At 33.0% G+C, this 22,770-nt stretch overlaps 2 protein-coding genes across 4 annotated transcripts; both read left to right on the top strand.

Moving 5' to 3' along the window:
* The first annotated feature begins 523 nt into the window (after positions 1-523).
* LOC134718955 (uncharacterized) lies at positions 524-10,185 on the top strand. 3 transcript variants are annotated; one of them, XM_063581839.1, is made up of 7 exons: positions 524-633; positions 2,089-2,182; positions 3,168-3,238; positions 5,513-5,653; positions 7,763-7,877; positions 8,713-8,785; positions 9,486-10,183. In XM_063581839.1, the coding sequence occupies exons 2-7, from the start codon at positions 2,090-2,092 to the stop codon at positions 9,752-9,754; spliced, it is 762 nt and encodes a 253-aa protein (XP_063437909.1). In that variant the 5' UTR covers positions 524-633; position 2,089; the 3' UTR covers positions 9,755-10,183. The 3 variants fall into 3 exon arrangements, with proteins under 3 accessions (XP_063437909.1, XP_063437917.1, XP_063437900.1); XM_063581830.1 differs by lacking the exon at positions 524-633 and adding an exon at positions 969-1,136; XM_063581847.1 differs by lacking the exons at positions 524-633; positions 5,513-5,653 and adding an exon at positions 952-1,136 and having other exon boundaries at positions 9,486-10,185.
* Positions 10,186-16,135: 5,950 nt separating this feature from the next.
* On the top strand, positions 16,136-21,576 carry LOC134718945 (uncharacterized). The gene is made up of 2 exons (XM_063581817.1): positions 16,136-16,241; positions 18,158-21,576. The coding sequence occupies exon 2, from the start codon at positions 18,161-18,163 to the stop codon at positions 19,763-19,765; it is 1,605 nt and encodes a 534-aa protein (XP_063437887.1). The 5' UTR covers positions 16,136-16,241; positions 18,158-18,160; the 3' UTR covers positions 19,766-21,576.
* The last annotated feature ends 1,194 nt before the right edge of the window (positions 21,577-22,770 follow it).

Here is a 22,770-nt window from a genome sequence, read left to right as displayed (position 1 = left end):
TAGCTGATCTGTTAAAAAAACATCTCCATGCCTTATATATCATGTACTGTAGTACGCCGCTAGATTAAAACTGACGTGGAAAGGTAACACATGGCCAGCAAAAGCTTCATTTGTATGAAGCCCAGGTGGTCATGTGGTCTAGCGGGACGGCTACAGTGCAGGCGATTTGGTGTCACGATATCGCAGAAGCATGGGTTCGAATCCCGGCGAGGGAAAAACAAAAAATTTGCGAAAGCAAATTTACAGGTCTAACATTGTTGGGTTGATGTTTAGACGAGTTGTATATACTCATATAATATAGCCATTAATTCCATCTAATAAATACATGCAAGTATTAAGTTACAAGAAACCTAATTTTTATACAATTATGCACCATTTTCGGGATTTTGTTAATACAAGACATACAAGATCATCATATTTGTACTTCCCAATAGAAATTCCACAAAAAAATGTTACTGCATTAATAGTATGAAAAGGGAGATAATGCATACTGGATAAATTAATGATTCAAACTGGGATTAACCTCTCATCTATAAATAGCCATGATATAAACAACACCAATAAATACAGTCAAAACAGGACATATTTTTAGATCAAACTGGTAGAATAGAACGGCTACTACATTTCAAAAAGGTACGATCACAGGACTGAGGTCATGTAAATAAAAAAATATACTTGATAAGATACGTAACACTGATTTCGTTGAATAACAATATCGACATTTTTACTATAATTGACGATGTTGTTTACAATTGCATTTTAAAAATCCTGTATCATTGATTGCACTTAAATCTTAAAATAAACAATTTAGAATTTAAAAAATTGGAAATTTCCCACTTTCTAAAGGATATTATGTTAAATTTCCTTCAAAGTTTGAAATCAAAACCAACCATCCCTGTACAGAAGTAAACATGCACTGGGAGTAAACAATAATGATGTCCCACCTTTAAATAAATGTGTCTGAAATTGTTTTAAAAAAACAGGAAGACTTCCTTTCTCTTTTCTGCTACATTTACGCATAAAGTGCATAAAGTGTATAAATAATTATCGCAATAACGCGCACTACTGCAAATATATTTTAAAACAGATTTTTGAAAGATATTATATAGCGGTGATAAAAGATAAGAAGAGTCGAGGTTTGTATAATTTAAATGCAGTTTATTTACATAGTATATATATATAAATTTACAGATCTAATATTGTTGGGTTGATGTTAAGACGAGTGTATACATGTATATGTCTTTGTATATGTCTTTGATATACATTTTCCTTTTTAAGATATTCTCTCAAGGAAGGAAATTATTATTTGCGACTCTTCAGTGTAGGACATTGTTTTTACTGACAGTGCTTGGACATTTTATTAACAAACGAGAAAGTTCAATTGTCTCTTTTCCTGCTGGTACATGCATACATGCAATTGTCCATTTGACTGTTTCTGATGTATAGATATGCCTCTGCATCAAGTGAGAACTCCGTCTTTATTAAATCAAATTTCTGGTAATTAAAGGAATGCCCTACACCATGCAGTAGCATCCCAATGTAGCAAAGGTTTCAATTAAGACGGAGAAGTCCAGGTAAAAAAAAGCCACCCGATACATCTATACCATTGAAAATGTTTTCTTACTTAATACACATGTGAATTTAGAAATTGGATGTATATTCTTTCGATACATTCAATCTATAAATTAGAATATTCACTAATATTTTATAGAACGAACCATATTGTTAAAAAATGATGATTGCTGAACACCCAGTAACACATATTTCATTAATAGCCAGGGCTTCGTCTAAATTTTATACCGCGAAGGTACGGAGATGGTAAGGGTGGATCTTAATTAAAAGTAGAAAGAAAAAGCTTGATTTTGATCAAGATTTCATGTTCCACCGAACATTGCAAAGTGCATATAATCGAAAATGAAAATTAATTGTGTCCTATTGACACATTTTTGTTTTAATTTTTTTTTGGTTTGATTTGCCAGGAAGGGCAGTATCATGCAGCGATAGATAATGATAGTACCTATGTGTATATGTCAACAATTTATACGCAACATGTGTTAATTATGATAATGGCAAAATGTATTTTTTCAGGATGGCTTCAAATATTATAAAAGAAGAGGTTCAGCTGCCAAAAGACTTTAAAAAATGTCTGGCATTTGTGTTGTACAACGTTTTCACGAAAGAGGTAATATATATTTGGCATTTATAATTGTTTTTTTCCCCATTCATATAATACAGGTATGAGAACATTCATCTTTGTTATATTTTTCGAAATATTTTTTTTAGCATACATTATTGATTGTTTTGTTTTCTACACCAAAAAATGTCGCCAAAATCCCGTCCGCGCAATTTTGATTAAATGTAAATTTTAAATACTATCAATATAAAGCGATTAAGTACATATTGTAAAAAGTTATTTATCTGATGTGATCGACTGATTGTTATCTTCCTCAAGTCCAAATATTTCTGCATATTCAGAGGGAAACCAACTATGTGGGTTTTCGATAAATGTGGACCTGGTTGAAGGATGAACAAATCAGACTAACACTGAAAATTTTCTTAAACGTGCAGAGAGCGAGATGTTCTTATTGCACAATGCATCGAAATTTCAGCTCAATTCCAACTGGATGTGGCTGCGTGTTTATATATCCCGCATTTTAAGTTCAAAAGATGCCCTTCTTTGACATAGATTTTATTGCCAGTTCGAGGTCCAGTTTACCACATTTTTTACCACAGTGAACAAATGGAAATATAAATTAAGAAGAAATTATTTCCCAAAAGTTAGTCTTTGGGAAGAATCAGTTTGAAGAATTAAAGGTTGTCATTGAAACAAATTGATTGTTTTAAATTAGTCAATTTGATTTGTATCTCAGTATTTATATTGCACGTTGCAGCTCAATGTCACTGACTTTTTTAAAATTATTTTTTGGAAAAGTACATTTTTTTTACCAATATCACAAGATTCAATTGTGAATCTGTACGGAGATTTAGTGGCATTTCATATAAACATAATAAATTAACTATATAACGTTCAGAAGGGAATATGATACTCAAAGGGGAATATGATGTTTTGTTCGACGTCACGTCAACCAATCAAATGTTGATTTCACTATTAAAATCAACATGCAATGAACAAAAATCATTATTTAAATAAACTTATTTGTTTTCAGGAATGTGAAGAATACATAAATATTGCAGAGAAAAAAGGTTTTGAAGTTGCACTTCTAAATGCTGGAGATAGGTAAAATACACGTGTAAAATATAGCTGTGATTGACATGTTTTTTGTTTTGCACAGAGTGGGTATTGCTAGATGAAACCATCATGGCATGAGCTTTGAACCCGACAATGTTCATCAAATATTTAAAACAAAAAAAGTAATTTAATTTTGGAGGAGATGAACGAGTCAACACGACGTCAATCAAGATTTCATTCTATATACAATGTTATTAGTAGCTTAGATAAAAATGAGAAATGTGGTATAATTGTTAAATTAGACAACTATCCACAGAAGTTCAAATGAATGTTAGTAATTACAGGCAACCGTAAATGAATGTAAGTAAATACAGGCAACCGTAAATGAATGTAAGCAATTACATGCAACCGTACTGGCTTTCAAGAATGAGAAAGCCCATACCGTATAGTCGGCTATAAAAAGTATCAAGTTGAACATGGAACATTTGAAACAATTCAATTGAGAAAACTAACGCCCTTATTTATAACAAAACAATTTACGCCAAAAAATATGACAGACACGAACCATCAACCAACAAGATCTTAACTTGAAGTTGTGACAGGCTCATAAATATGGCAGGATTAAACATGTTTGGCATCTAGCATTTTGGCTTATCTAAAAGACTATGTACCATCATGTCCACTTCTTGATGTATTTAATAAACTTACACACATTCTAAACCCCATCCTTGAACTTGTATGTCATATTGGAGTCTTCATTAAGCAGTCTTTAGAACTGAGGGGGTCAGACCCATGACAGACAAGCTCAGGATTGTGTTTTATACATGAATTTATAATTGAACTTTTAAAATATGCTTTGTTATATTGTATTGTATTTTATTTTATCATATGTTTAGTAGTAAATACAGTAGTTTTGCATATGTGATAAATAGCCTGCTGTTTAATCCATATCGCGCAACTTTGATGCGCACCCTTTATCGCATACCCTTTATCACACCCCTACCCTTTATCGCATACCCTTTATCGCACCCCTACCCTTTATCACACCCCTACTTTTTTTTACATAAAGTCAGTTTTATTTTTTTTTTGCTCAAGAAAAAATTTCCTCAAAGTAGGTCAATTTTGTTAATGATGTCATTGTTTGGTATGTGACGTCACGAACGTCAAGTTCTCTATATTGAATGTGACGTCACGAACGTCAAGTTTTAATATTCTAAGCACACTAAATGCAACTATAAAAAGTACAAAACACACAAATCAGTACTATAATAAACAAAATATTTTTTTTTAAAACAACAGCACGCAAATTGTAAGATGCTTCGGATAAGTATTTGAGCAGTTCTTTTAATGCCTTTGAAACAAGACAAAAGTAGAACTGAAGGTAACCCAGTGCTATGGATCAGTTCATATAATATAATACTCTTCTGTTGAAATATATGATAAAGCGTATAATACATGGCAAAATCCGTATCACATGCCGTATCACCTTCGACCAATATCATCCCTCGGGCCTAAAGGCCCTTGGGCTGATATTGATGTCTCGGGATGATACGACATATGATACGGATTTTGCCATGTATTATTCTCTATGTATTGCATTGTATTTAAAATGTATAATTGTTTGTTTGTATTGGTTGACCCTTATGGGTGTAATTTTGCAATAAAGATTATATTACATAATTATAATAGTCGTCGGGCGTTTCCGTCAAAAGTACATCTTGGGTAAAACAGATTACATTCAGGGAAAATGGTTATAGGTGTTTCCTGGCCCATAAGGGATAATGATAGCCTTTTTAGAATTTTCACCACTTTCTGATACTGCAAAAATTCTACATTCACAGTTATCTGAAATACTTTCATTTTACTATTCAGAAAAGAATTTGAATATGTATCTTGACCATTTACTTTTTTTGCTATTTATAAAAACCTAAGGCCATTAGTACTTTTAGGTCATTTATGGTGCAGTGAATACAAAATTAAAAAAAAATCTTAAAAAATCATTTTCATCTGTATGTAAAATTATTTCATATTTTTCTACACCTGATTCATCACTCAGTTTGGGAAAGTATGTTCAGTTGATACTGTATTTTTCGTCCAATAACACTGTTTAGATACATTTACCTAAGAAGGGTACACAAAAGAGCAACCTAAATTCTGGAAAGCAAATACTACCGTGCCACCTATATGCATCGTTCTTTATAAATTCCTTTAATATACATTTTGTATTATGTAGAGATTTGACAAACTCTTCAAGGGGACAACTACACAGCAAACTGTCGTGTTAAATAACATGTATAAAAATACAACAATGATTGTTTACAGACAAGTATTAGACACAAGAATAAGAAACAGTGCAAGAGTTATATGGGATACCCAAAAAGAGGTTGATAAGATATGGAAAAGAATCAAAGAGTATGTGCCTGATGTATGGTGTCACAGAAAAGTCATGGGATTGAACGAAAGGTGCAATATTTTAGGAAAATTTATTATTCGAAACAATTTTTTTTTTATCCTCAAAAAAATACATTTGAAAAGGAAAGATGTGGCGAGAAACTTTTGCATGCACACATTGATTTTTTTTAATTTAATTAATTATGTTGTAGAATTTTTAAATCCGTACTTTTTTTAACGATACAGTTCTCACAAACAAAACTTTATCGTGAATATTAAGTTGTACATTTTGACTAAGTTTGAAATTAAATATTATAACTGAATTTGACAAGATATTGCGAGAATATTTATCTATAATACTATTGTGAAGATCTGATATCATAAGACGACTTTGAGATTAAACAGAATGATAAATATGCTAATATACATGTAGTTAAAATCGAAAGAGGCACAAGACTGACTGTTTGGCCGACGTCTTTAAACATAAAAAATGTCATAAGGAGGAACCACGATCAATTAAACAATGCAACCCAACAGTGATCAAATTCATTTTGATGACAAATTCTATGATAAGGTAACCTAATCAAAGCAAATGTGCTTTTCTGATTTCTTTTCAATGTCAAAGCTGACCATGTATTAAACAACGACAATTGTAATACAAAGGTGATGAAAAAATATACAAACTAAAAGTAAAAAAATCAGAAGCAGTTTAAGAATTCAGATTCTACAAAAGTTTAATAGTTATAAGTTAATCAGATGTGAAAAATTAATAAAAAAGTATGACTAAATTCAAAGTCCAATGCCGAAACATTCACACATAGACTCGTTAAAACTTTTGGACCGCCCAAATTTTTGTCGTGCGACGTATATTTAAGGTCGAAGCGGGGTCGTCAATAGTGTCTATATTTTGATATTGTAACGTTTAACCAGGCGTTTATATCTCAAACGTCCGTTACAGTAAATACTTGGATCCATGTTGTCCACAAACAATGCGGTAATACTAAAAACTACAACTATCTATGTTATGCACAATGAACTAAAATATACGCACTGACTCTTTGTCGAAATAAAGTAACAACGGAAAATCATATATAAATAAATATAATACAATAGACCAGTCTGTCCTCAAGAGGGGACGATGTGTCACTTAGAGACAGTCTAGCTGGTACAGTTTGTCCTCCGAATGGGACAGTCTGTCAATACAAGACAGAACGGTCTGGTACAACTTGTCCTCCGAGTGGGACAATCTGTCACTACCAGACAGTGCGGGCTTGAACATGTTGTCCTCCGAGTGGGACAACCTGTCAATACAAGACACAGCGGTCGGGTACAACTCGTCCTCCGAGTTGGACAGTATGTCTTGTCAATCTGATCAACCTGTACGTTCACTTGTACCCAGTACAAAGTGTCCTTTAAATATTAAAGCTCTTACTAGGACTTAATATTACTGACGTATGCTCTGTTGATTGATGACGGCTCATCGACAGCCAACCGACAGCCTTGAATGCCGTTTCTCGTTTTCTTATATACCCCTTGGCGACTATACTATTCACTTGATAGGGGTGTTCTCTAAATGTTTCCGATACCGAACACAAGAGTACCTCTCAAACATCCCCATACCGATGGACCCAACCACTGACTCTCCCGCCAAACGTCTAAATCCACACAACGCTTCTTTCTGTACAAAATATGCATATATAATACAAGACTCTCCAGGTTTATAACCATAACGACCAATAAACATTACAATATCTTGAATTAGCATACTTTCACAGTCGTATTGAAAAAATGAAATTGACGACATAACCTGAACTCTTATTGTTATTGTATACATGTATTAATATTGTAATACAGTCATGTGTATGCCCCACCTAGGGGAATTATGTATTTCGGTCTGTGTGTCCGTCCGGCCGGCCGGCTTCAGATTAAAGTCTTTGGTCAATGTATTTTATTATGAAGTTGAAGTCCAATTAACTTGAAACTTAGTACACATGTTTCTTTCTAATATTAATGCCAAACTAGAGTTTTTACTCCTATTCTACGGTCAAAAGAACATATAAATTGATAGTGCGAAAGGGGCATCCGTGTACTATGGAGTCAGACACATTCTTATTTAATCAATTTAAGACAAAGTAACACACGGAGCAAAGCTCTAAAATCATTTTAATTTTTTTCATCTAGGTTAAGGATTCTTAGATATGATCCAGGCGAATATTTCAGGCCACATTATGATGGCATGTATAAACGGGATAATGGAGAAAGAAGTTATGTGACTGTTCAGATATATCTAAACGAGGTAGAGCAGACGTATTTAATTACCCATATGTCCGACTGGTCTAAGTAATCGAACTACTGTATGTTTAGTCTGTCAGCACAGAGGTCGGGAGTTCGAAGTCAATTTTGAACGTTGCAGGTGCACTCGACTATATTCTAAATTGGCTAGGATTGTCAGGTTTCAATTTTACAAGTTTACTGATTCTCTTTGGGCACTACGATTTCCGCCACCAATAAAAACTGACCGCCACGGAAAAGCACAATAGTGCTAAAAGTGGCATAAAACACCAGTACATCAATCAATCAATCAATCAATCAAGAAAACATCAATTACCCATGTCAGAGTCGACTGTATGTGATCTAAGAGTTGAGGTGTAGTATATACATATACATGTTCTTACATGAAATCATATTTAAGTTCTGTTACAATGCACAAAAAAATAAATTATTAGTTGATAATTTGTTTGATAAGAAAAACGTGTGAAAAAGGCCAGTTTAAATTTTCCAAATCTTCATTATAGCAAAAATATTAAAATTTGACAAAACGTTTACGAGTCTTAACAAAAAAGTCAAATAACAAAAATACCGAACTCCAAGGAAAATTCAAAACAAGAAGTCAAAAGCACACAAAACGAATGAAAAACAACGTATATTCTTAAAACGATACAGTGCATGATTTAAATCAGCTATACACATTATCTTTAACTTTAAAAAAAGAGATCAAATTGAGTTATGTATGATACAATCAAATAAAACAAAATAGTATTGTAAAAAACCCATGTCAAATGGTTGGCTAGAATAATTTGATATGCAAGTAGTATTTTAACAAGATTCGTAGGTACTTATTTAATTTACAGGGTTTTGAAGGTGGAAGTACCACATTTATAGGAAGTCATATAGATGAACGAGTTGAAGTTGTACCAAAAACAGGTATTTTTTTTATAATAAAATCAAAACAATGTTAGGGGCCAACAAGGGACCCTAATGAGCAATTTTTCTAGTTTCCAGACAAGAACTTGTGGAATGGTGTATGGATCTCTCTGAAATTAGTTTTCATACCAGAAAGGGATGGTAAAAATTGGCTTTCAGGGGGGGAGGCTGTTTATGGTTCAAACCGTTTAGGAGTTAAGAGCATAAAAGGCAAACAGGGGAAAACAAAAATGACCTTGTTAATGGACAATTACTTAGGGTAAAATTGATGCAAGCTTTACTTTTATTGTAGTTTTAACATGGGTAGACATTATATTCGTGATTATTTTTGCCCGAGCGATAGTGATTTCAGAATTCAATTAAAATGAAAATTTCTTTAAATTTGTTTTTTTTTGCCGAAAAAAAAGTGTGGGGAGTAAAATAATATTTTTTTGGGGGGAGGGGGCCAATTTGCATCATCATAGTGTATTGCATAAAACGCATAACCTAATCACAGTTATTAAGTGTCAGAAACCTATTATGTGTCAAATATTAAATTACAATCCAAATTCAGACTTGTAACAAGTGCGAATATTGTTTGATTTTCGCCCCAACTGTTCAGGGTTGGAGCTCTGCAGTCATATTCAGATGCGCTCGTCGAACCAATATAGTATATTCTGTCCTAGTTTTTGAACTTGGTGTTATTTTGTTTTTGTTTTAGGTTCCGTACTGGTTTTTGAACATCCTATACTCCATGAAGGGTCTGAACTTATTGCTGGAAGAAAATATGCAATAAGGACTGATGTTATGTATTCATCTACAATATCAAAGCCAAAGAAGGCAACGAATACAGAGACAACCGAAAGCGAATCAGACACTCAGCATTCACAAACCACAGAGAGTGTGCAATCAAGTGAAACGTCGAAAGACCTATCAACAACCGAAAATACTAAGAAGAAGTCGAATTTTCTTAGTAAACTATTTGGGTGAAATTTTTGTGATAGAAAGCTACTGTGATTTTAATATTCGTCCATCTTCATTCTTCGTTTGTTAAGATCTTGGAATTAGGTTATTCTCTGAATCTTCTGGCGCCTGGGGTATGCAATATAAGAAGTGATCAGAAACTTTATCTTTTGTTGTTGATAATGGTATTATCTTTTCAAAGTACATTCATATCCGTTCTGTAACCGTGATATATATACATGTATGTTTTTTTTTATATGTTTTTGCCACCGTATTTTAAATTCATAATTGATATTCAATTATATGATGTTAATTTTTTTAATGTTACTCGTTGTTCATGATGTTGTTATTAACTATAGGCTCAAAGTTTATTTAGTTTTTTTGTATTATTTTTTTGCATGTGATATTCAAGTATATGTTCGTTTTATTTGTTTTTTAACCCTCCATCAAAATTTAATATATAGAATTAAATTTTTAAAACCATGATTGTATTGCTTTATATTAAAGTTTAAAAAAAAGAGTACACTTGTTTAATTATACTAGCATAGCAGCTATCCACTTTCTTTTATCAGGCTCTGCCGGATACATAAGTGTCCTTACAAACAATGGTATATTGCTGGGTCTTCCAAGTGCTCCACGAAACCTCTTTCTAAAATATTAACATCTATTTATCAGCAATCAAAGCCGGGCTTCAAAGTAATTGTGATCCTGTCTATTCTAGAGAGGCGGCATAAATCAGATGTGGATACTAAAAAAATCAAAAAATCGTTTAGAGTACATACAATCTAACTCTCTTTCATCTTGCAAAAGTATTAAAATATTTGACTTTTCTACTATTTACGCAAGTAAAAACTAAAAGACAAATTGAAAGAGTTGATATTGCTTTGTTTCATAAAAAATGACCAATGTAGAAACAAATATCTTGTCTTCGGGAGGGATAAATCCTACTTTATAAAGGACCACTCTGATTCAAACAAAAATTTCTCTGAAACTGACATTAACAAGATGCATGATTTCTTGATTTCAACAGCATGTCGGCATTCCAAAGGGAACCAATTGAGCCCCTATTCTTGCCGACGGGGTATATATCACCCAATTGATACGATATTCCCGTGCTTGTATTTCTTATCATGAATTTCTTGATAGCGGGTTGCTGCTCACACGAAGTTTTTAAACCAAGAGTTCCAAATGGTTGAGTTGAAATCATCACCTCGTAAATTTTACGGGAGACATCACGAGTTGGTTGAATGTTATGGAATAACCGTTTCACAGATTAAATTGGATATGTTCCTTACGTCGTAAATACAATCTCCTTCTCTTTCATGCATGTGACTTACCGATTAAGACTTTTTTTCCGGATTTGTTATAACATGAGCAACACGACGGATGCCCAATGTGGAGCAGGATTTGCTTACCCTTCCAGAGCACTTGAGATCACCCCTAGTTTTTGGTAGTGTTCGTGTTGCATATTCTTTAGTTTTCTATGTTGTGTCATATGTAATATTGTTTGTCTTTTTCTTTTTTAGCCATGGCGTTGTCAGTTTATATCGATTTATGAGTTTGACTTTCCCTCTGGTATCTTTTGTTCCTCTTTTAAGAGATAATCTCCGGTTGTATCACTAGCAAAGTAGCAAATACTTTGAAACTGAAATATTACGAAAAATATGGATATTGTTTAAAAAAAATTTGGTCGTATATTAGTATCACATTGACGTCGTCGTCTGCGTCGTCGTCGTCCGAATACTTTTAGTTTTAGTAAAAAGTGAATAGAAATCTATGAAATTTTAACACAATGTTTATGACCACAAAAGAAAGGTTGGGATTGATTTTTGGGAGTTTTTATTCCAACTTTTAAGGAATTAGGGGCCAAAAAAGGCCCAAATAAGCATTTTCTTGGTTTTCGCATAATGACTTTAGTTTAAGTAAATAGAAATCAATAAAATTTTTACACAAGGTTAATGACCACAGAAGGAAGGTTGGTATTGATTTTGAGAGTTGAGGTTCCAACAGTTTAGGAATTAGGGGCCAAAAAGGGGCCCAAATAAGCATTTTTCTTGGTTTTCGCACCATAACTTTAGTATAAGTGAATAGAAATCTATGAAATTTAAACACAAGGTTAATGACCATAAAAGGAAGGCTGGTATTGATTTTGGAAGTTTTGGTCCCTACAGTTTAGGAAAAGGGGGCCCACAGGGTCCAAAATTAAACTTTGTTTGATTTCATCAAAAATTAAATAATTGGGGTTCTTTGATATACAGAAACTAACTGTGTAAATAGATTCTTAATTTTTGGTTACGTTTTCAAATTGGTCTACATTACGGTCCAAAGGGTCCAAAAGTAAACTTAGTCTGATTTTGACAAAAATGAATCCTTGGGGTTCTTTGATATGCTGAATCTAAAAATAGTACTTAGATATTTGATTATTGGCCCAGTTTTCAAGTTGGTCCAAATCGGGGTCCAAAATTAATCTTTGTTTGATTTCATCAAAAATTGAATAAATGGGGTTCTTTGATATGCCAAATCTAACAGTGTATGTAGATTCTTAATTTTTGGTCCTGTTTTCAAATTGGTCTACACTAAAGTCCAAAGGGTCCAAAATTAAACTTAGTTTGTCTTTAACAAAAAATGAATTCTTGGGGTTCTTTGATATGCTGAATCCAATAATGTACTAAGATTTTTTTATTATGGGCCCAGTTTTCAATTTGGTCCAAATCAGGATCCAAAATTATCATATTAAGTATTGTGCAATAGCAAGAAATTTTCAATTGCACAGTACTCAGCAATAACAAGAAATCTTCAATTGTACAGTATTGTGCAATAGCAAGAAATTTTCAAATGCACAGTATTGCGCAATAGCAAGAAATCTTCATTTGCACATTATTGTGCAATAACAAGTATTTTCAATTGCACAGTATTGCGCAAAAGCAAAAAATATCTAATTGCACAATATTGTGCAATAGCAAGAAATTTCAATTGGAGTTATCTTTCTTTGTCCAGAATAGTAGTTGAATCAACTTCAATCATTGTTTTATACAATATACAATGTATATTCACTTATACTACCAACTGATAAATTAAAACAATCTTTATCTTTCAGTGATAACAAGCACTTTTTTCCATTTTAATATTTAATGATGTATTTAAATGAGTAATTATTGTTGCAAAATCCATAAGAAATTTGAATTGAGATGTGTTTTAGAAATAAAGGAAAGTGGGATGTGAAAAAAAATTGGGGGGGGGGGGGTAAATTTTTCTCATTTGAAATTCCATAAATACAAAGAAAATTTCTTCAAACATTTTTTTCAGAGGATTAGTATTCAACAGCATAGTGCATTGCTCAAAGGCAAAACAAAAATTTTAAGTTCATAAGAACACATTCATTCTGTGTCAGAAACCTATGCTGTGTCAACTATTTAATCATAATCCAAATTTAGAGCTGAATCCAGCTTGAATGTTGTGTCCATACTTGCCCCAACAGTTCAGGGTTCAACCTCTGCTGTCGTATAAAGCTGCGTCCTGCGGAGCATCTGGTTGAAATTTGCTGTAATGCCTTGTGCAATTTTACAAATATTTTGCAACAACTGTTAATTAATGAAATGTCTCTTATAAAGATTTGCACTTTTCATTAAGACATTTTTATCAGACGAACACAATATACCCAAACCATGTTCCGTCAAATATTTTCCACAATTCAATGTTCGCTTAAATGGGTAACATGTATGTAGTGCATGTACATCTATTGTCCGTTAAAAAATCATTTGAAAATATTACCGTTACATGTATGCACATTTTTAACAGCGTGTCACGTATCTCAAGGTTAGTGCATATTTAGATTGTTGATAGTACTATATAGATATAGGAAGATGTGATATTAGTGCCAACCAACGAACTAACTCTCCATCCAAGTCAAAATTTGTAAAAGTAAATCCTTAAAGGTCATAGTACGGTCTTCATCATGGCTCACAACCAAAAGCAAGCAAACAGGGTCCCAAAAACTACTAGTGGGAAACTTTTTTCAAACATGAAAACCAACGGTAGGAAACACTAAAAACACTTCGTGACACCGCATACGATCACCGCATCAACAAACGACAACCACTGAACACCATGTTCCTGACTCACAAATTAATAAAGAATATGTCATAGTGGTTTGATTTCCAATGAGACAACTCTTCACAGAAGACCATATGACACAGGAATTAACAACTATTGGCCAATTGTACGGCCTATAACAATGATCAAAGCCATTACCGCATAATCAGCTATAAAAGGTTCCGAAATTGCAAATGTAAAACAATAGGACCCTTCACGATTTTCATATTGGAAATATATATGGTGTGATAATTACGGAAAAACATAGTAAAACAGAGCAGTTGCTTAGAAACATGCATAGGATTTCCCATACTTTCAACGTACTATTTCCACCTCTTCCAAAAAAATATGCCCCTATCCGATATGACCGAACTAACCATGAAGGGGCCTAGTCAAACGAGAAAACTTAAGGATGTCTGCTTGTCATGTTTTGGAGTTTATGTCAGATTTTCGGAATTCTCTGGTTTTATCCATTTGAATGGCTTAAAAAAAATCCCCATGAACCCCCATTTTTCTTTTTATAAATCTTTAACATGTATAATTATAAGTCATTTGTAAAAGTCTAATAACATTTTATTTATTTTTTAATAGTATTTGAGAACTTTAACTGGTCAATGATAAAGCAATGAAAAATCAAGAGAGAACATTTTCCCGCCAAAATTCAAAAGGCTAATATCTCGAAAACAAGCACATTGACCCCTATATTTTTTTGGCTTTTTTTATTCCTTAATTTATGACCTATCAATACAAACCAGTTTTATGAAAAGTTATTTATTTTGAAACTGAGCAGCGAACATCCTTAAGGCCTAATTTATGTATAAAACAAGAATGCGTCCTAAGTACACGGATGCCCCACTCGCACTATCATTTTCCATGTTCAATGGACCGTCAAATTGGGTAAAAACTCTAATTTGGCTTTAAATTAGAAAGATCATATCATAAGCAACAAGTGCACTAAGTTTCAAGTTGATTGGACGTCAGCTTCATCAAAAACTATCTTGACCAAAAACTTTAACCTGAAACTCCACTTTCATTTTCTATGTTCAGTGGAGTGTAAAATTGGGGCCAAAAGTCTAATTTGGCTTTAAAAATAGAAAGATCATATCATAAGCAACAAGTGTACTAAGTTTCAAGTTGATTGGACTTCAGCTTCATTAAAAACTACCTTGACCAAAAACTTTAACCTGAAGACTGGCGAACGGACGCGCGGACGAACGGAGGCACAGCCCAGAAAACATAATGCCCCTCTACTATTGTAGGTGGGGCGTAAAAAATGAACGAACACAAACATGTAACATAGCAGCAAACCACAACCACTGAAATACAGGCTCCTGACTTGAGACGGGCACATACATAAAGAATGCGACACTCCCTCTTACATAGGAACAGCCTATAGACTGTGATTATAAGAGTCTAACATTTTGTGATGACATCCTTCAATTGCTAAAGACCGTTTATTGCCCTCTAAGGGTTAATTTTGTCGTTAGGATGCTTTCTCATCAATGACATATAATCCACAATCCCTGTTCCAGAATATCAAGAAATATAAAAAATAAGAATATATTAATATTGAAATATAAAGTGTAGGATAAAAGACAAAAGAAAATGAGGCAAAACAATTAAAGAATACAGCAAATTGCGGTTACATATTACAAAGAATAGAAAATATTGGGCAAAATTGATAAAAAAAAAATTTGCATCTCTCCAAGCTTCACTACCAATACTTGTTATAAACCTACTGAATTTTTTTTTATAACGAGCCTATATAATATAGTTATAAAGATCTCAAATGTGTATAAATTCCGGCATTTTCCTACATAGTTCTTAAACAAAATATTATCATTCTTTCTGTGAGTTTTTATATTAAAAGTTCCAGTTCTTTTTGTTTTTGAAAAAATTGTACTGATGTAATGCATTGGCTTTTTGAGAATAAAGATATAATATATAAAAAGTTGTTACATCCTAATCGATTGTTTGATCCACAATGAATTATATAATCTTAAATATTGAATATATCCATGGTTTGATTTATAATGATTACACTTAATTGGATATACAAGTTCACATATTCAAATTTAAAGTTTGGGTAAATACGTACCAGAATCATATATTGCATGCCTCCATCTATATTTTTTTTTACATATGAATATTAATATAATCCTATTGTCTGACTGTGCCACAATGCAGAATACACTAATTCATATAATATATATATAAATCAGTTGTTGCAAAGCATATATATATATATATATAATATACTATTGACTAAATCGCTGAACCAAAATAGAATGCTTCATATTGTGTGCTTCGTTGACCATGAAGGATGACCTTGGTGATCTTTCTACATCAACACCGTGAAGACAGGGTTAAGGCTAAAGCTGACAGGATATTTATTATACGATTGATAGCCTAAATTAAAGAGGTAGGCCATTGTATTAACTTGATATATATAGCGACTGAAAGTAAACTTTCTTTAGTGCCAAATTTGAGAAATAAACATGTCATGATTAACGGTACATTACGTATTACTGGGAGTGTCAAGTGTTTTATACAACTTTTTCAGTTTTGTGTGTTCGTCTGCATGTATTCTCAGGTAACAATTAAAAAAACCTTTTACACGAACAAAAATGTTAAAAAGTGATAATGATTTAGTGCAGTTGTAAATAAAACAATCGAATATTCAATTTGGATTGCTATGATAATGAGATCCTATAAATAAACATGTCTGAACTGAAAGCAAAATTAAGAGGGTACACTAAAGACCGGAATGCGTACCTGAAATGAACCGAATGTATATAAATAGAGCAAAAACTTTTTTAATTTGCATTCGTTCGTTTAAAGGAAAATTAATATGAAAGTTAAATGCGCCAAAAACTCGGAGCTGAATGAAAATAATATGGAAAGGCCGGAATGGTATTAATTTCTATTATATGGTTACTAGACTCATTCAATCATACACATTTTTTTGTTATAATATATTTTATTAAATTTCTAAATTCTTACGAATTTGGATTAAACAAATGCTGACCGTTTTATTCATTTCAAACATCTTTATAAAGCCCCATTCACACTGTCACGTGATACTACGTTTTAAAATGGTACGTTTCAACTGCGTTTTGAACAAAAATGTCCCGTTATTTTAAAAGTTAGGTTTACTAGGTTCGTGCAACGCTCTTACCACGTTTTGATATGTATAAGTACGTATAGACCCACGTTTCCACCACGCATTGATACGTTTCGATACGTAGTTAGAACGTTTTGTTACGTTCCGCTTAGCTTTGATACGTATTTTTTCTAGGTTTCAACTTCGTTTCATATTTCTTTACGTTTGTTGTTGAATATTCAAAACATACTGCTATACCTGCAGTTAGTGTGACTGGCGCTTTTAAGAAAACATGTTTTGAAAGAAATTGAAAGAGCGTAATTCACTTGGTATACGTTCATAAAATTACAAACTTAATGTATCTTCGTAAAATCTAATATTGGCCTGTTATAGCTGACTATACGGTATGGGCTTTACGTGTTGTTGAAGGCCGTACGGTGACCTATAGCTGTTAATTTTTGTGTCATTTTGATCTATTGTGGAGAGTTGTTTCATTGGAAATTATACCATATATATAAAAAGGAAGATTGCCAATGAGACAACCGTCCACAAGATACCAACATGACACAGAAATTAACAACTATTATAGATCACGGTACGATATTCAACAATGCAATGAGCAAAGCCCATACCGTATAGTCAGCTATAACAGGCCAATAATTGATTTCATAAAGGAGTTCCTCCAGTTTGACTTAAATACCGTATAGTCAGCTATACAGGGCCCCGAAATGACAATGTAAAAAAATTCAAACGAGAAAAAAACCGGCCTAATTTATATAAAAAAAACCGAACGAAAAACAAATATGTAACACATAAACAGACGACAGCCACTTAATTACAGGCTCCTGACTTGGGACAGGCACATACATACATAGGCGAGGTTAAACATGTAAGTGGGATCCCAACCCTCCCCTAACCTGGCACAGGGGTATAACAGTACAACATAAGAACGAACTATAAAAACCAGTTGAAAAAGGCTTATATATAAACACATCAGATGGACAAAAATACAAGTGGGCGTGGCCGGGTACTTGTACATACCGACAACAAAAAAAGACACTAGGAACAGATCTGAGAGTACTCAGTTATCTGACAGCTAGTTCAAAGCCACTAACAACTAATAAAATATGCATCTAAGACTAAATGCATGTCTTCTTTCTTTATACGTTTTCGTCTTCAAATATTCTAAGGCAGGTATAAGATTCAACATTACTTATATTTTGTTTGTATTGCAGGAAATGGAGAAAGTTGAATGCGAACCATGTAAAACTCGCGACAAAAACCACGAATCAACTCATTGGTGTGTTATTTGTGACGAGTCTTTTTGTTCAGACTGCACAGAACACCATCGTGCCCAGAAAATATCGCGAAACCATGAACTCGTCGATATCAACAGAAGGCCGATGCTAACAAATATTGCAAACCCATGCTGTTTCAAACACGATAACTTGCCATTTGATTATTTTTGTATCGATCATGATATTCTATCCTGCAAAGAATGTCTTGTAGAAAGCCATCAATCTTGTCAAAACGTTGTGTCTGTTGATGCGGCATATATAGGTGCCAAGCAGTCTCAGTCATTTATAGATGCATTGGAACTTGTGGACTATGGAGTGAAGACAACACATGCAATTACCAAAGACAGGGAAAGTTTTATTGAAAATTTTGAAAAGGAGTGCAATTCAGTAAAAAATGCAATAAGGGAGTCGAAAGAAGAAGTAATTAGTCATATGGAATCACTAGAAAAGTCATTACTTTGTGATCTTGATCTCAGAAAAGACAAACTGATACAAAAGTCAAAGACAGCAATTATTGAAGCAGAAGATGTTGGAAAGATGGCAAAAGACCAAAAAGATGTCTTTGATTTTGTGGATAAACATGGTTCTGAGAAGCATGCATTTCTTGTTGCGCATGCGTACAAACAAAATTTAACAGATCTGAAGAAAAATATAACTAATATAACAGAACAGTTGACAAATGCTACAATAAAACTGATCCCAGAGGGGTTACAGGAAACTATAAAATCTATCGGATCAATAGAACTTAACGAAGTACCTTCTGCCCTGACGCCATGTGAGAAGCCTCAGAATTTGCCACAATTTGTTCATAAAAGTGATTTTATCATTAAGGACGATCGCGCAAGTATTAACGGCATCACAGTAAATGATAATGATGAAGTACTCATAGTTGATGGCACAAGAACTGGTGGAATATTAGTATACGATAATAATGATATCTTCAAGTACCGAATCGATACCATATATAGACCGTGGGATATTGCTTTTATCTCCGGTACCAATGAAGCCGTTGTGACATCTCACCATGACGATTTCCTACAGTTTGTTGACTTTAACGAAAAGAGCATATCAAGAACTGTTACTGTTGAAGGAATTCATCAGGGAGGAGTGGCGGTCTTAAAAGAAAACATATTTGTTGGAACCAGGGGTAACATTAAAATTCTAGATCTTCAAGGAAAATTTATTCGTTTAATAGAAGCACATCATAGGAAACTAACTTGGTTCATTACTTTGGATACAAATGAAAACATCTATTACACCGACAGAGAAGTCTTGAGTTGTATTAGAAGTGATGGTACAGAAATTTACACATACTCCGCACCAGATGACGATACTCTCTGGCAGTTAGCAGTTGACAACAATGGTTACGTTTACGTTTGTGTAGAGTCGAAAGGTATATATAGACTGAAGCCAGATGGAACATTCTTGGACGTTGTAGAAAGTTATGAAGATACGCTTTCCTATACTGCTATTTGCTTTAATAATGCCTGCACAAAAATGGTCCTAAACCGACGTAGCAATTTTTCTGTTTTTGAACAGAAATAGTGTCAAGCATGTCTGTTTTTCCTATGCAAAAAACAAAAAAGATGATATAAATGTACATTTTTCAAATATTTATATATGTACATGAATACTGTAGAACGTTCATCAAATTCATTCAAAGAGCAATCGATTTTTGTTCGAGATTAACATTAGTTTTAGACTCTGTTTTTATTAACATAACACTAGAAGTAGTTTTTGTATCACATTTTTGTTTCCGGTTTCTAAAAAGTGAAGGGTTTCTATAGTCAAAATAGTATAATTTAGATAATCTATACAATATATACTTTGACACATTCACCATTTCCTCTCTCAATTGTATTTGAGCTTCAAGATGGAAAAACATCGAAAATAATTATTTTAAAGCTGACTATGCGGTATGGGCTCAACTAATTTTTGAAGGCCGTACGGTGTCCTATAGTTATTAATGTTGTGTTCGTTGGTCTCTAGTGGAGAGTTTGCATTGGCAATCATGCATCTTCTTTTTTGTTATATCATTTGCCAATTTGATTTCAATTCGAAATAATTGTAATTCAGTGAAAAATGAACTACATTGTATGTCAATGCAGTAAATGTATAAGTTCGCCATTGGACCCGGTCTGATTTATGAAAATGAACGATACAAATGACACAGACATTAACAACTATAGGTCACCTAATCATGATGATAGAATAAGTAGACAGCTCTCTCACAAGCAAAAAAAACCTAACTGTAAAAATAACAGGACATACACTACAGGCACGGGGACACATTCTTCTGAATCCACACAGCACGAGTAACAAACCCTGCCGAAAATATGAAAAAAAGAAGATGTGGTATGATTGCCAATGAGACAACTGTCCACAAGAGACAAAAATGACACAGACATTAACAACTTTAGGTCACCATATAAGTCTTTTTTTTAAACAATCATCTGTCATGATTCTTGAAAGTCTATTTTCTACATAAAGACAAGCGGAGAATAGTTTCCATTTTTCATTCCTTGAATCGCATAAATCTGTAGAGTTCTTGGCATTATTTGAATATTCCATACATAAAGTCTGAAACGTACCACAAACTTTTAAAACAAATTATCCACCAGCCTTAATATACAATTATTAACAACCAATGTTGAAAATCAGTAACCACTTAGTTTGTGGTACATGTATATATAAAATCTATAATTTTGTTTTTCATTTTAACTTTAATTTTATAGATAAAAAGCGCAAATGTCCCTCAACTTCGTATAGGTGTATCAAATTATAAAGCGCAAATGTCCCTACAACTTCGTATAGGTGTATCAAATATTAAACCGAAAATGTCCATAGTTTGTGAGCGCAAACGTCTTTTTGTTGTTACACAAGTATAAAAGCGGAAAAGTCCGGTGCCCTGCATAAAGGAAGGGTCGTGCATATTCAGAGCTACCTGAAAAGGTATGGATATATTATTAGAAAGCATGTCCGATTTATTACAAGTAACCGATATAAGAAGATGTGGTATGATTGTCAATGGGACAACTTTCCGTCCTAGTAAAAAATTGTAAAAATTAACCTTTATATATAGGTCAGAGTACTGTCTTCAACACGGAGCATTGGCTTACAACGAATAGCAAGATACAAAAGGCCCAACAAATGACTAGTTTAAAACCATTAAAACGGAAAAAAACAAACGGTTTCATCTATACTATACAAACGAGAAACACTTTACAACCACACCAACAAACGATAACCACTGAACATCATGTTAGCCTCATTTACATACATGTAGTGGTGGCATTATATATCATATCAGGTTCTTTTTAATAATAATTATATTTTAATTATAATTTTGCTTTTTCCAATGAAAATGATTTTAACAGATTTTGACTGGACACAGTGGAACATTTATATAGATACGACTATACCAAGCAGAAATGATTTAACAAGTCTGAATTGTACACATTTGGACCCCTTTTCTGAAATGTTTTGTTTGAAATATAAACAGAACATATGTCTAAATGTTAAATTTTAATTAAGTTATTTTTGTTTAAAATAAACAGTTATTTTGCGTGTCTTTCTTATTAAGATAAACCTATTATTATAAAGGAAAAAAAACCCATCACTTTATAGATTTCAATGAATGATTTGTAATCTGATGAGACTGTCATTAAAGTGAGAACCAGGTTTAATCCTCCATTTTCTACATTTGAAAATGCCTGTACCAAGTCAGGAATATGACAGTTCTTGTCCATTCGTTTTTGATACGTTTTGTTATTTGATTTTTGCCATGAGATTATGGACTTTCCGAATTGATTTTCCTCCAATTTCAGTATTTTTGAGATTTTACTTTTATTTTTTTTATCATTGATAATTTATAAAGTCATCCAAAGAAAGATACAGAAATGTATGGTATCAATCATATAAACGAAACAGACTAAAAATCGTTGTATTAACAGTTCATAAGCAGCGGTATTAAATTTATATTAAAAAAAAGTGAAAACATATAAAAAATGAGAAAAAGATATCGTTGTACATGACTTTGTATGATCAAGAGGGATCTTACAACAAGAATACTACAAAAGTAGCATTTGTTTGAAAAAGTTTAATGGACGATTTCGAAATAAAAATTATGATTAATATTCGGACGGTCTTCTATGCTTCAGACTCAATGTCCAAATTGAATGAACGCTATCGAAACCATGCTTATCCAATGTATGTGTTCCATTCAGAGAGTCAAAACATGAATATGGTCAACAACATTTTCGATTAAAAAAACCCCGTTTAACTGCGAATGAAAAATTGATATATTTGGTGTTTAATGCCTATTTCAACAATTATACTACATTTTTGAGGCGGCCAGCTTTTATTGTTGAAATAAGCCGGAGTTCCCCGATAGAAGCACCAAACTTCTACATCAAACGTATTAAAGACGACGCCCGCGATTAGGCTAATAACGAATTGTGTAAATTAGATTGATGAACAAAACATCATTTGCGCAGAACTGTGTTAAAGACGAAAATTATTCCTAAATTTAATGTCCGAGCTCAATTTTA

Source organism: Mytilus trossulus, chromosome 1 (assembly GCF_036588685.1).
Source record: "Mytilus trossulus isolate FHL-02 chromosome 1, PNRI_Mtr1.1.1.hap1, whole genome shotgun sequence".
In the NCBI taxonomy this organism is placed as follows: domain Eukaryota; kingdom Metazoa; phylum Mollusca; class Bivalvia; order Mytilida; family Mytilidae; genus Mytilus; species Mytilus trossulus.
Note: the sequence above shows the minus strand (reverse complement) of the source record. Positions and strands in the feature narration are given on the sequence as shown.